At 31.5% G+C, this 13,298-nt stretch overlaps 3 protein-coding genes across 5 annotated transcripts in view; all 3 read left to right on the top strand.

Moving 5' to 3' along the window:
- LOC105338195 (uncharacterized) overlaps positions 1-13,298 on the top strand; it is a 410,054-nt gene that overhangs the window by 294,031 nt on the left and 102,725 nt on the right. The gene's annotated exons all lie outside the window — the stretch shown is intronic.
- The window catches only part of LOC117692686 (uncharacterized), a 55,601-nt gene that overhangs the window by 14,402 nt on the left and 27,901 nt on the right, over positions 1-13,298 (top strand). The gene's annotated exons all lie outside the window — the stretch shown is intronic.
- LOC136273510 (uncharacterized) lies at positions 2,849-11,934 on the top strand. The gene is made up of 5 exons (XM_066078039.1): positions 2,849-2,993; positions 4,897-5,244; positions 5,392-5,471; positions 8,268-8,397; positions 10,120-11,934. Exons 1-5 carry the CDS (start codon positions 2,942-2,944, stop codon positions 10,269-10,271), a joined length of 762 nt encoding a protein of 253 aa, XP_065934111.1. The 5' UTR covers positions 2,849-2,941; the 3' UTR covers positions 10,272-11,934.

Below are 13,298 nucleotides of genomic sequence, written 5' to 3'. Positions count from 1 at the left end.
GGCTGTCCGATTAAATTTCACAGCGGTATGTAGAAAGTTTCTTGTCTGTACTTCATACGATATGACGTCATAGTAACTTTGACGTCACGATCTGCATTCCTTTCAATCGTTCTTAGGGAATGTATCGTCACGTAATAAGTGACATACAATGTGCATAATAAAACCGCATATTCCCATTACATAGACATTCTTACAAATACTAGTGATACTAAATTCAATATCACCGATATGGGGTATAAAAAAATCAACAGTTTTAAAGCTCCGTAATAGGTAAATAACTATTCATAATCTAATGGTTTTGAGACTCCCCCTGCTACGTTTAATCTAATGAATGGTGATTTAAGAAATGAAGATAATAATTTTTCTATTGATCGACGTATCAAAGAAAAAATTGACCGGAAAACTTCATCAATGCGCGTAGCGCATTGATGAAAAAGTTTTCCGGTCAATTTTTTCTTTGATACGTCGATCAATAGAAAAATTATTATCTTCATTTCTTATCATTTAATAAAACATTTCAAATAAAAAAATGTTAAGTGTCATTGATCAAAAATGTAAATAATGTAAATGAAGCGGCGCGTATGAATACAAAACAACAACAGCAACAATATTCAAAATGGATGCACCTTCAGCTGATGCAGAGCTACTTAGTTGAATTAATGGATTAAACACAAATAGTGAGTTCAAATCTTAACCGGCTGAATTGAAAACAAAAGGAAAATACATGCGATAGCTTGTGATATTATTCACTGTGCTGAAAAATTCGTAATAAAACTAGTTAGCATGTGAGATCGCTGGAATATGCAACTGGACATAACCATCCAAGGAGAGGCGATCGTGGACGAAAATAGTTGATATGTCGACAAAGAATAGTATGTATAAGCGACATTTGTAAACGTTGTGGTAACTAGCTAGCCAGTGATGTACTTAAATGGTATTTCTGCCGCTTGCAATGCGCCGAAGGAGTTGATGCATTACTCATAGCTTTTCTTTACGACGCTTATTCTGATGACAGATGATGTACGTGTGTAAATTAAAAAAATTATAGTTACCAAATTTGAACAGCAGTGCTACCGTGAAAGTTTATAGGCCTATATGTTCGTTATAATAATATTCCTGGAAAAGGAACAGCCAGCCTCGCTGTAAATGTTGATTGATCTCAAGCAGACGAAATCGTGAGAAGACGCTTAATTTTCTATTTCGTGAATCAAATAATGTGTTTTATTTATTTCTGAAGGTTAAACTTTTCAAGTTTTTATATTCACAAGGTTGCATTTTGTTTGCTGACAATAAAACAGACACAACTTTACATTTTGTTGACAGTGTTTATCTTGGAAATTCCCGTTCTATAAATAGTGTTAGATCAGAACAGTTGAGAAAAGTAGATCCGGCAAAAATTTTTATTGATGCAGGTATCAAAGAAATTTTTCAACCAATCAAAAGCGCCGATATCTCATCAAACGAATAAATATTAAATGATATGTATATGCATATAAAAAACGGCTTGGCGCAAGTGAAATATAAAAACAATCTTAGTATATTTTACCTGAAATCGGGAGAGAAAATAAGTACCAATGTGAATCTTGCTGGGGGAAACCTATCGATTGATCCAGATTGTGTAAATCGAGCCTAAAAGGTAAATATGTGCCTAATGTCGATGGCGGTGCGAAATGGTTTGACAATATTTCAAATAAACGAAATATTCATATGACCCCCAGCAAGAACTGCAAAATACATTACTTATCAAAGGATTTTTCATAAAAATATTTTTGATTTAATGTCATTATTCACTTGCGCCGATGCGATTTTTATAGATTATTTACCGTGTTAGAATACACCCGTCATGTGCCTATGAGAAATATATAACGTCACAAAATTACATCAAATATAGTGTTGGATGTCACTGTTTATGTAATAAAAGTTTTAAGAAACTCGCTCGGTTAAAGTATTTTTCGATAATTAAAATAGTATCATTTTTTGATATATATTTAGCTTCGGACAGCCTAAACATAGCTGCGTATATTTTCTGTCGTTGAAGCTAATTGAATATCATGTTTTATATATGACTGTTCCGTGTATGTTTCATATCCCTGACTAAGAGTGCAAATAATGGCTATTTAGCGGCGATACACAATATTTCATATAAAAAGACATCAGTATGAAAATATATATATATAAGCATTGAATGCTTATTTTTGGATGTCGTCGGTCCTATGACACACCAAGCGGTGCAGACAAATAATCATACCGCACGGTTTTCAATTTGTCTGCACTACTTGGTCTGTCATAGGACCGACGACATCCCAAAATAAACATTCAACGTTTAAATGGATAATCTGGTGATTGATTATTAAATTATTTATAATTGTGCTGTAGTACTATAACATCTGTGCTTTTGATCAAATTGCCATTTTTACAAAAAGTACAATATTATTAATGTGTATGTTTATCAACATAGTGCGACAAATCATTTATGAATAAACTCAGAATTCTCATTCAATTTTAACATCGACTTGCACAGTAATAATCAAACGTATCTCAATAATAATTGCATTTCAGATGAAAATTTATCGTTGTATCAAATATATTGGTTTTGAGTTAATAACTGAGAATAAAACGACCTTTATTTTACATTGCCCTGTAAAATTGTCGACATTATTAAAACCCACACCCATGATAGAATTAATGCAAAAGTCATCAGTGAAAAAAAAGTCTTATGAAATATTTTCCCTGTTTACTACAAAAAAGAATTTGGTTTTCTTTTTTTGACCGTGTAACACATTTTCAATGCTTGACTGGGTATAATGTACAGCTATTGCGTTCTAAATTTGACGGATACAATCGTAAAACGGAACTACACTTTAAGATCGGGTGATCCAATTTTCTTTCGTTTCCATTGAAACCAAAACTACGTTGTTGGTAGCATAACAAAAATTGAAGCATGCTTCAAAGAGAGATTGACGTTTTTCTATTGCTGTGTTTTGTGACGGCAGGTTTGTATTTTTACAGTATTAAATAATATAATGGATTAGAACAGAGAGAAATCTGCTTTAAAAACATATTTTACTGTTATATTGAACCAAAATTAACAAACAAAAGACACGGGACTTGTTTACAAGTTCAAGAATTGTGAGCTCTATATCATGCTTATATATCTTTGACTGACACTCAAATTTCGGTTGATTATTAGAAAGTGCATTTCTAATGCATTGTAAACACTAAAAATAGAAAAAATAAATTTGAACAAAATCGTGACCATGCCCCTTTAAAAAAAGAGTAGTGGAAGAAAAGACTGGCGTCAAATTTGTATTCATTTAAATATTTTTTGAAAAGCTTATACAGCTATGGCGTTCAAATACCTTCGAAAAAATTCGTGAAACGTCGAACGTCAATCGTCGCGTTTTACTGGGTGCGGCAATCCGGTTTTCTCCCACTGAAACCGAAACTTGATGGTTGGTAGCAAAGTCAGAAACTAAAACATGCTGTTAAGAAACAAAGACGTTTTTCTTGCGCTCATTTTCGTGACATTGGGTTTGTATTTTTTCATAATTGAATAAATTTCTTAGGATTTTTAACGCAACATTGTACACAAGGTAAGACCATAATCTGAATATCGGTTTTTTGATTGAATTTTTGTAACAAAGCAAATAATCTTTTATTAGGTGATATACTAGTATATGAAATATATTATAAAAAACTGATTCTTATCGCAAAATATTTCAAATGGATCTCACATTATTGTCATTTGTCATAAAAACCAATTTTTAATTAACCCTTTGAATAAACAGGAGAGAACTGTATAAATACGATGCACTAGAAGTTATTTACTATTCTTTTTAGCTAGGCTAGACAAATTATGCAATAGGTACATAGGAAATGAAGTTACATACTCAAAGTAGGAGATGCGGACATAAAACTCCTACTTTGTTTTCAATGATGAAAACCCAGATAGGAATAGCAAATATCAGGAATACTAAACTTGAAACGAAGGACTATTTATATTGACATAAAGATATACAAACTTAATTCAATAGGTAAAACTGGAAGCATAATTATAGTAGTTTTCACTTTCTCATTATCTTGGAAATCATTTGTGTTTCTGATCAGTACGACCGAACATTGAGATGTCTATTATATATTTTGAGTTCAGTTCATTTAAACATGACGCTTTTTTGTACAATTTGTAACTCGCACACATATATTCCATAAATTGATGATCAAGGCAAATTTTCATATTAACTTGATTTCAACACCATTTGTTGTACAAGTAATAGTGAAACTTCGGTAACGCATATTAGAACTAATACAAAAACGACATGGAGAATAGGAGAAACACAAGTGGATCTTCCAGAACGAATAACAAAATATATATTTATGGAATTAAAAAAAAACCGTCCCGAGTGTTTAATAAATTATTATTATACTGTGTACAGGGTTATTTTTGCCCCGTGTTATTTTCGCCTTTTTACAATTGCAAACGGTTTCGCCTCGTCTCGAATTCGCCCAAATGAAGTCATGTTAACAAGATAATATCTAATATTATATCATATAGAATTCGCCCAGTCTTAAATTCACCCTCTAACAAACAAGGACGAAAGAGGCGTAAATAAAACAAGGGCGACTATTTTCCTGTATATAGTATTTAAAAACTTGCTTGTCATTCACTCGCGCCTCGTGTCTGTCATGTTGTAATTTATGAATTTACATACATCCAGAATTTTCAAAATATTCAATTTAACGGCTACATTGTATTTGGACCTACATTGATTGCTAACAAAATTATCTATATGATAAACAGGTTTTGATAATTTGTATTGATGTGATATATGTCCCTTCCTTAAGATTAAATTCTTAGAAACTTTTTTGCAGCTGTTCTTTTATTTTCTATTTTTTCAGAATGCGTACAACATCAGGAAACCATTAAAGGATGCATTTCTGGGGATGTGAATATGGAATTTAAACCTGATATTTTGAAATGCTTAGAAGTGAAATCATATGAATGGTGTTTGCCTCGGGCACATGAAGCACCCCAGCTTTGGGCTAAGTTTGAACCCAACAAATCAACAGACATTACAAGATATTTTTTAAAGCTTGATGGCCGTTTATTTCACAACCCCATAGAACCCACCAACTTGTATTTTAGAAATTTGACGGACTTCGACGAGAACGAATATACCTTATTTATCAGCTATATTAATTACATTGGACCACCAACAGAATATATTTTGTACCTAGATGTAGAAGGTGAAAAAAATGTATTAAAAATTTACATTCAAAAATCATTCGAATATGATTTTAAAAAGTGAATATCTTTTATATATGATAACACTGTTTCTCGCATATAAACCGCGCCGTTATAAATACTTACGGGATAGATTGTGTTTATTATAGATGTGTGTTTTGGTAAACCCAACGAAGTGGACAATTGTGCAGTAACAACATGTTATACAGGAGACAATGGGGTACTGAAGGTAAATCATTTTGTGGGCCTCGTTTACTAGAAGCTTTATTTAATTTGAATGTTAATGTAGATTGTTGTTATAAAACACATTTTATAAAGCAAAAATAAATCAAACACAATTGGTTAAAACTTTTTTGAAAGGATTACTTTTTGTGTTTATCATCCATTTATAACGGGTTAAATTTGAAAATTTTAATTTTTTATGTTAATACACCTGAGTGATTTTTTGTTAGAAAATGATAAAAACTATTTTTTCTAGCTTTTCATGCCTTTGCCGATCAAGGACATAATCCTGAGTTCCCCCTCCTCTTCAAAATCATTTAACTATGCAACTAAAACCAAAACAGGCACATATCATCCTTATTGAGGGATTTTAATTGCCAACAAATATGCAAAAACGATATCTTAAAAAGAATTAACTATAAATAATGCATTTCGAATATAAATGATTTTTTTAAAATAATCATTGATACATGTGTTAGCAAGTAATACAAACTTACTCATTATAACAAAGTGTTTTCGAATTCAAAGTCCCGTACTTAAATTTTTTTAACAAGAAGGATGCAAAGTTTTATTTCTTCTTATACTCAAATTATCTAAAATGGGAGAAAAGTAGATAAATATATTCGTTTCTAGATCTAGACCGAAAGTGCTTAACTTTGTTTTGTTTCACAATGCAAAACATCCTAGCATAATATATGTTTTAGAACATTCATATGGTGACCAAAGACTAATAAAAGAACGCCAGGTATATACAACTATGTAAACTTGGGAAAAGAAATTATTCTTAATTAAAGTAACCTGAAAAAGTTTTGGTTCAAGTTTTTTGAGATTGTGCTATGTGACTAAAAATGAGTCCCAACAAATTAAACATAAATACAATAGCTATAACATGCTATAAATTATTTTATTTTTCATTAAAGAAATATTTACAACCCCATTGTATTTTTCCCTCTATTTTTCTCAAAAATTGATTGTAAATCTTGCATGTTAGACAAAGACAGATAATTACTAAAACTATAGCATGACCCAGCTCTCACTATTAGATAATACGCATTCTTTTAATTAAGAAAAAACCTTATATATGCATTGTTTACCTTGTACAAATAACTCAAATAGCTGTGAATAATCGTTTATTGAAGTCTTAAATTAACGATGCTTATTTACGGGGAATATTTCTTGACTGATGGAAACTAAAGCTATATTGAGAGAACAATCTCAGCGGACTTTCATTGACTGACCTTAAATATGTATCAATGCAACCTTCACATATACAGATATTTGACAGTATGTTACGATTTACGGTTATGGTTTAATTCCTGGATAGTTGGCGAAATGATTCAAAAGTAGTTGTAATTATAAACATTAAAATGATATCCTTTGTGCTTCATACAGACTATGAAGGTACAGTAGTTGAGTTCGCAAAATGGCCGACGTTTACTTAGGTCTCTTAATCATCTGAATTGTTTGGACCAGCTATTTCTAACAAGAAAGTAAAAATTACTAAGCAGCCATATTTGGTTCTTTGTATTATATCCTTGGGTATGAATTTTTTAAAAAAATTATCCGTTAACGATGTGCAGGCTTCTAATTTAAAATAAAAGAATTCTCGAAATGTCAACAACAGCTCTTATTAGGTCACGAAAAAGTCGGATTTCATTTTGGACCCTTTAACCTGTATAATTAATATTTTTCCTATGTTTTTAAGAATATTAACCTTTGGATATTATGTATGCCAAACATGTGTTGTTACTATTTTCCTGCTCTGTTAAATTGGGCATAGAATTGTTGTTATCTTTTTAAAACAAAATATCGGCGATTTGTAAAGTGACAATGTCTGGTGAGAAGCAGTCTCAATACGTTTTTATTGAACACATTACACCCTGGTTTTGCTGTAAATCAAGCTTGCCAATTCTTATAAGCATTTTTTCTGTTATTTCTTGGGACTCTAAAATGGGACTCATTATGTCACGGTGCCTTTTCTCAACAACTTTTATTTCGAGTTACTATGTTAGCCTTATTCCGGTCTTCTGTATTTTAAAACTTTACAGCTTTTGTCATTGGTTTCGACATTCTTTCCAGTTGTATACAGGTAAAATCGAACATCTGACATCTTAATGACGACTTGTTTCCGCCTTCCCATACGTTTACTCCGGTTCGGTGCCATATCGTTTTGCAGACGATAATTGTTTATCAATGGGAAATAACTAAAAAAAAAAGGATCGGCAAAAGCAGATAAAAAGTTAGAGAATCATCGGACGAGCTAGTTGTAGTTATCTATGAAAATATGCTTTTTGTCCTTTTCAAAATTTCTCTTACCGACAAAAACGATGTTACGGTGGCTATTTACCATTTTCTGAACTCATCATTGGCACCCGAATGTAGTTAGCATCGCAGAAAAATTACATACCAAGCAAATCCGTATTTGTTACTAGTTACCTTCGTATTAAAATGAAGCACCAAAGAAATCATTTTATTCTTAAATAATATTCGTTAAATATTGACGGGATGTTTTTAATCTATTGCTAGCTACATGTACCTTCATACTAGCATGGACCACATAACACATTTTTTACTGTAAACAACAAAACAATGCCATAATACACCTATATCTAGACTAACGCAACATACATTTACATACAAATGTATGTGTGCACGCGCGCGTGTGTTAAAGCAGGTACATCAAATCATTATTCACAGGTTTCAGGAAAATATTATTTAATCTTAGATTAAGTTAACATTTCTGGATTGAATTTTAAGATAAAATAATTTACAATGTAATAGTTTTCATAATCGTATATTTTAGATGCCTGGTAATCAAACCGAGGTAGTGAATGGTTCTAAATTGGTGAGGGTGTGTAATGACAGTGCTTCAGGCAACTATTCATGCTGTAATGCTGCAGGAACATGTCTTGAACAACTTTTAAAAATCGGAGGTAATTATTCACGTTTACAACTATGTTTCCCTTAATGAACCCAATAGAAAAGCAAAATTTGAATTTCCATGTAAACTTTTGAACTGGTCAAGAAGACATATTTTGGTCATCGCATCCGTTATTGGTTTGACAGTTCCATTGTAATTAACATGGAAACACAGTTACGTTCATACCTTATTACCTTTCGAAAACGTAAATACATCCCTGTAAAGGTAATAAATAGCAATGTTAAAAAGTTCACCGGGATATGAACTTGGTTGGTAAAGGATCGACACTCTGAGAATTTCTTCGGGTTACACGGTATTTTATAACATAATTTCATATCTTGGCGAGTCTTGTAACATTTATGTGTATGTCTTAAACTTGCTTTTATCAATTTCAAGATTTCCAGATTATTCGCAGGTACACGATCATATATTACTCATCTGATGATGCATGCATATAACACTTGACCCGAATTCAGTAATGTTTTAAGATTGACAAATACTAGTCATGTGAGATTCCGATGATGTTGTGTTATGAATAGTTCTTTTTAAAGTGCCTGGTAATCTCATTCTAATGTGTTTTATTCTTTTTTTAAATGTAATGAGCAATAAAGACAATGGAGATAGTGGATAACTTTTATTAGTTGTAATTATGATGCAATATATTGGATATACGTTTGAATTGTAAGGTTACTTCATTCGTTCAAATCGAAAAAAATAAATCGGAAAGAGTTAAGTCTCCCTTGCCAGTGTTTATTTACGCAAATTATGTCTAGAGAATGTTTTGATTTGTTGTCCATTCTACATATTTAGAAGCATTGCATCCTCAACCTTGCATTAATTTCTCATACATACAATATACCGTAGTGCGGGCATATTCGGACAGTTTCTCATCGTGCAAGAATACATTGGTCTCTATTCAAAACACTTTTAGTATAATAACATTCCTAACTGCAGATAATTATTATTACATCAAATATACAATAATGGTTATTATATTTTTATGTTTTTCATCAAAAGTAAAAAGGTTTAGCAATTTTACACTATTGGGGGAGGGTTTTGGAAAAGATTAAACATTTTCGTTACTAAAAGTTTTCAAACAAGTAATCAGACAGTTTTAATTTGATTTTTATTTGTTTCAGAGTGCAGTAGATTCTTATTACAGCAAAAATACTTTATGATGTTGTTTGATTAACTGATTTTTATGAATACTTAGTATACAATGTTAAAATAGTTATCCATGGAAATTGAATCGTTTAAGCAATAAAACACTGGATGTTATAACTTATGTGTATCAATGGCATATATCTTTGGATGTGTGATTAATTGTAACCCTCACGAACAATTATATATTGAGGCCATTTTGCTGAATTACTGAGAGAACTTGTACTCTAATAATACAGTAGTTTATTAAAAATTGTAATTAAGCTGGACGGAACTGAAATGAATAGCTCTAATGATATATAGAAATTTTTATACAAAAAGGTAGGTGAAGATTTGTTTCGTATTCTAATTCTGAATATATTTCAACTACATCGTACTTATATAACTAGAGATAAACTTACTGTGTCTGTCATATTTTTGTATAAAAATCATTGCTAGGTAGTAGTGGTATTAATTTGTTTTTGTATTTTCCAAGAAGATACTGCAAGTATTACTTGAATTTCTCCAGAGAATACCATATACATCGTACTTATATTACTTGATAAACCGCATTTTCTCTGTTGTATTTTTGCAGAGGATACCATGCCCCTTGATGATGAACCAAGTTCTACGGTTATTATCACGACCTTGGTCATTGTCCTTGTAATAGCTGTAGCGGTAGGAGTGACTACTGGAGTACTTTTGTTCTTGAAAAACAGACGAGGAGCATCTGAAATTAAGCAATGAATAAACTAGATGTGGTGTTGTACGTTTCCAAACCTGTATTTAGATCAAATACTTCATAAATAGCTTTCAATATAGATAAATATATAATTATTGTTTTTAAGTCTATTTTTTATAATTAGTATATCATATACGAGGGTTGTCCCAAAATAATGTAGACAGGACACATAATTTATAATCTGTTCACTGCAATTTCATTAGACTTCTGTGTTTTCTTCAATGACACTTTAGCAAACAATGCTGAAAAGTTTAAATCTGTACTTTATTTATTTCTCGAGAAAATGAATAATTAGTAACAACAAGTTTTGTCAGGCGGCGCAATGTGCGACGTCGAAAATTTCCAGTTTTACGTTGTTGCTAAACCCTCCACATCGTTCACGATAACATTTGCGTTTTATTTCAGAAAATGTTTTAGAAAAAATATTATCTTTGAACATGTACTCTGCGTGCACATTCAATATATATTTCTAGTTTTGTTTTGTTTTTTTAATATTTTCTAAGTACAAACGATCTGTCGGCTCCAAACTCGCCCTGTATTACTTGTTGTCTAACGTCCGTCTTACCGAAATGTGTCGTTCAACATTTTGACGTCCATTGATATCGTTCGGGGTTTCTTTTTTCCACTTATTGTCATCATACTTGTTCAAATATTTTCAATGATGTTTATCTACTTATTCACAAAACGCATTTCTCATCGATTTTGTTAATTTCATTTACTTCCAAAGCCGCTTGGGATTTATTTCATGGTCTTTACAATATTGTATCAGTTACTGCTGCGCCGCCTCAAACGCTGACAACGTCATTTTATTACCAGTTAACTTTTCAACTTGTCACAAAACGCGCTATAAAATATTTAAAAGTTTTGTTATAGCCAAAACATTTTCTGAGTAAATGAAAGAATTATTATCAAATATCAGTGTATGTTTTATTTGAATTTTTTCATTCGAAAAGTACTTTTCCGCCCAATTTTCAATTCATTATATTGATTTTAACTTTTTGTTTTTGACATTGCGCCGCATGTCGAATTTCTGATCTAACATGCTTTCATTTCACTAATTTAATCTCAAACAATATTCAATTTCTAAACATTATTTGAATGCAAATTTCTTGAACCCTATGTGGCACAAATTTCATCTTCCTTTGGCTTCGATTAACTGAATAACGCCACTTGTCTACGCTATTTTGGGACAACCCTCGTATAATTATATTATACCCGCGATCCAGATGTATATTATATAGAAACATTATTTACCATTTTTAACTACAATAATCTTTGGTCTAACCCATACCTGGTATTTAAAAAACAAGCCAGTAAATTCAGAATGTCATCACATAATTTATCCACGAAAGTGGACGCCATAGAAATACTTTGCAAAATAACAGAATATGTGAATTTTGTAGATCCGAAATTGAGGATAATATCACTTTGTCTTAATATGTCCACGCTACCAGCAATTACGAGCAAAATATATCAAAAATACTATTGAAAAAAAACCCATCAATATGTAAATTTATCCAGCTATTTTGTGCACTCTGCAACAGTCCTTGCATCATGCTTTCAAGATACATGTTGATTGATATACTATTTGACAATTGTTGTAATTAAATCGATGTGTTAAATTGTACATTGTACAATGCTATTATTACTGTACTACATATTCATTGTTTGCTATTACCAGTTTGTTAATAAATACATGCAATGTGCTGCACATATTCTGTTAAAACGTTTCATATGCAATAAGATGTGTCTTACGCAAAAAAGAAAATTGACTTATCGAAAGTTGACTTATTCCAACAATTCTAAAAACGATTAATTAAAATGAAAATGATTGAAATAACCAAATAAAAAAACATCGGTCCTCCCTGGAAAATAAAATTAATCCTCAAAAAAAACCCCTGTAATAATGTTTTGTATCTCCGCAAATAACTGTATTTTTTAAGAGATTCATTGCCGCTGTTGATAAAAAAAATGCGCTTTAAATGTGATGTCTTTTGATTTTATTCGGGGCATACCGACTGCGTAAATATAGTCGTCGTCCATGTGATTGTCTTTTATTTAGACACTTATGATGATTAAATAAGTTTCTTAAAATGAACTACAAATGCATATAAACAACATGAGGAGAATTAAACTAAAGACAACTAACTTTGAAAGATCTCTAATACCTTATAACATATAGTGCATTTAGTAGACATGTTCTTTTTATCAATCGCCTTGGTAAAGACGCAAAATTTGCACAAGAGGGGGTCCAGAAGTTAGAAAACAGATATCTATGCTATAGATTTATAGGGAAAACACATAACATTGAACTGTGATTTAGATCCAATCAAGTGATGCTGCCTTACAAATAATCAAAATAATACCAATATGTTTACATATCAAAGATTAATGTGATGAACAGAATAAATTACATTTCTGAGAATGCATCAATGAAGAGTTTACAAGAAAGATATGCAAACAAAAACTGTACAAATTTTATGAATAAGTTCCAGGCAATTCCCGAACAGTTGATTAAAAAAAGCCTAGTTAAACCCTAAAGGCCAAGAGTCCTTTGCCCAAGATATTTAAATCCAATCTAAGACTAAATATACATGTATTAGCCTATTTAGGCTTTATGCATTATTAGGAATACAATAACACCAATGTTATACAGTATATTGATTAACTTTAATGTATATGACTCGAGAGCAATTGTTTTTTTTGTGGGTTTTTTTTACAAAGAAATCAAATAATCATGAAACAAACTCTTACGTATATCGAAAGTATATGGGTTTTTTTTACCAATGGCTTATTATATTACATCTTATATTGTATCATGGCCAGAGGCGTATTCAACAGACCGAGCGCCCGCGAGTGTTGCCCAAATTTCCCAAACTCACAACACAAATTTTGGCGAACGCTTGCTAACGATTTCTCTCTGCTGAAAACACCTCTGGTATCAGTTTTGTATTACGTCACAAGTATGACGCAGCTGCGACGGAAGACCTAGTCGTTGCTTGCAACGAGCTCATTTCTAGTTAATTACCACT

The sequence above is a fragment of the Magallana gigas genome, chromosome 3, assembly GCF_963853765.1.
Source record: "Magallana gigas chromosome 3, xbMagGiga1.1, whole genome shotgun sequence".
Taxonomy (NCBI): Eukaryota; Metazoa; Mollusca; class Bivalvia; order Ostreida; family Ostreidae; genus Magallana; species Magallana gigas.
This window is presented reverse-complemented; position numbering and strand designations above follow the sequence as displayed.

Coding starts and splice junctions, on each gene's coding strand:
- LOC136273510 (XM_066078039.1), top strand. CDS start 2,942: ATGCTTCAAAGAGAGATTGACGTTTTTCTATTGCTGTGTTTTGTGACG. Junction 2,994..4,896: donor GCTGTGTTTTGTGACGGCAG/GTTTGTATTTTT, acceptor CTATTTTTTCAG/AATGCGTACAACATCAGGAA. Junction 8,398..10,119: donor ACAACTTTTAAAAATCGGAG/GTAATTATTCAC, acceptor GTATTTTTGCAG/AGGATACCATGCCCCTTGAT.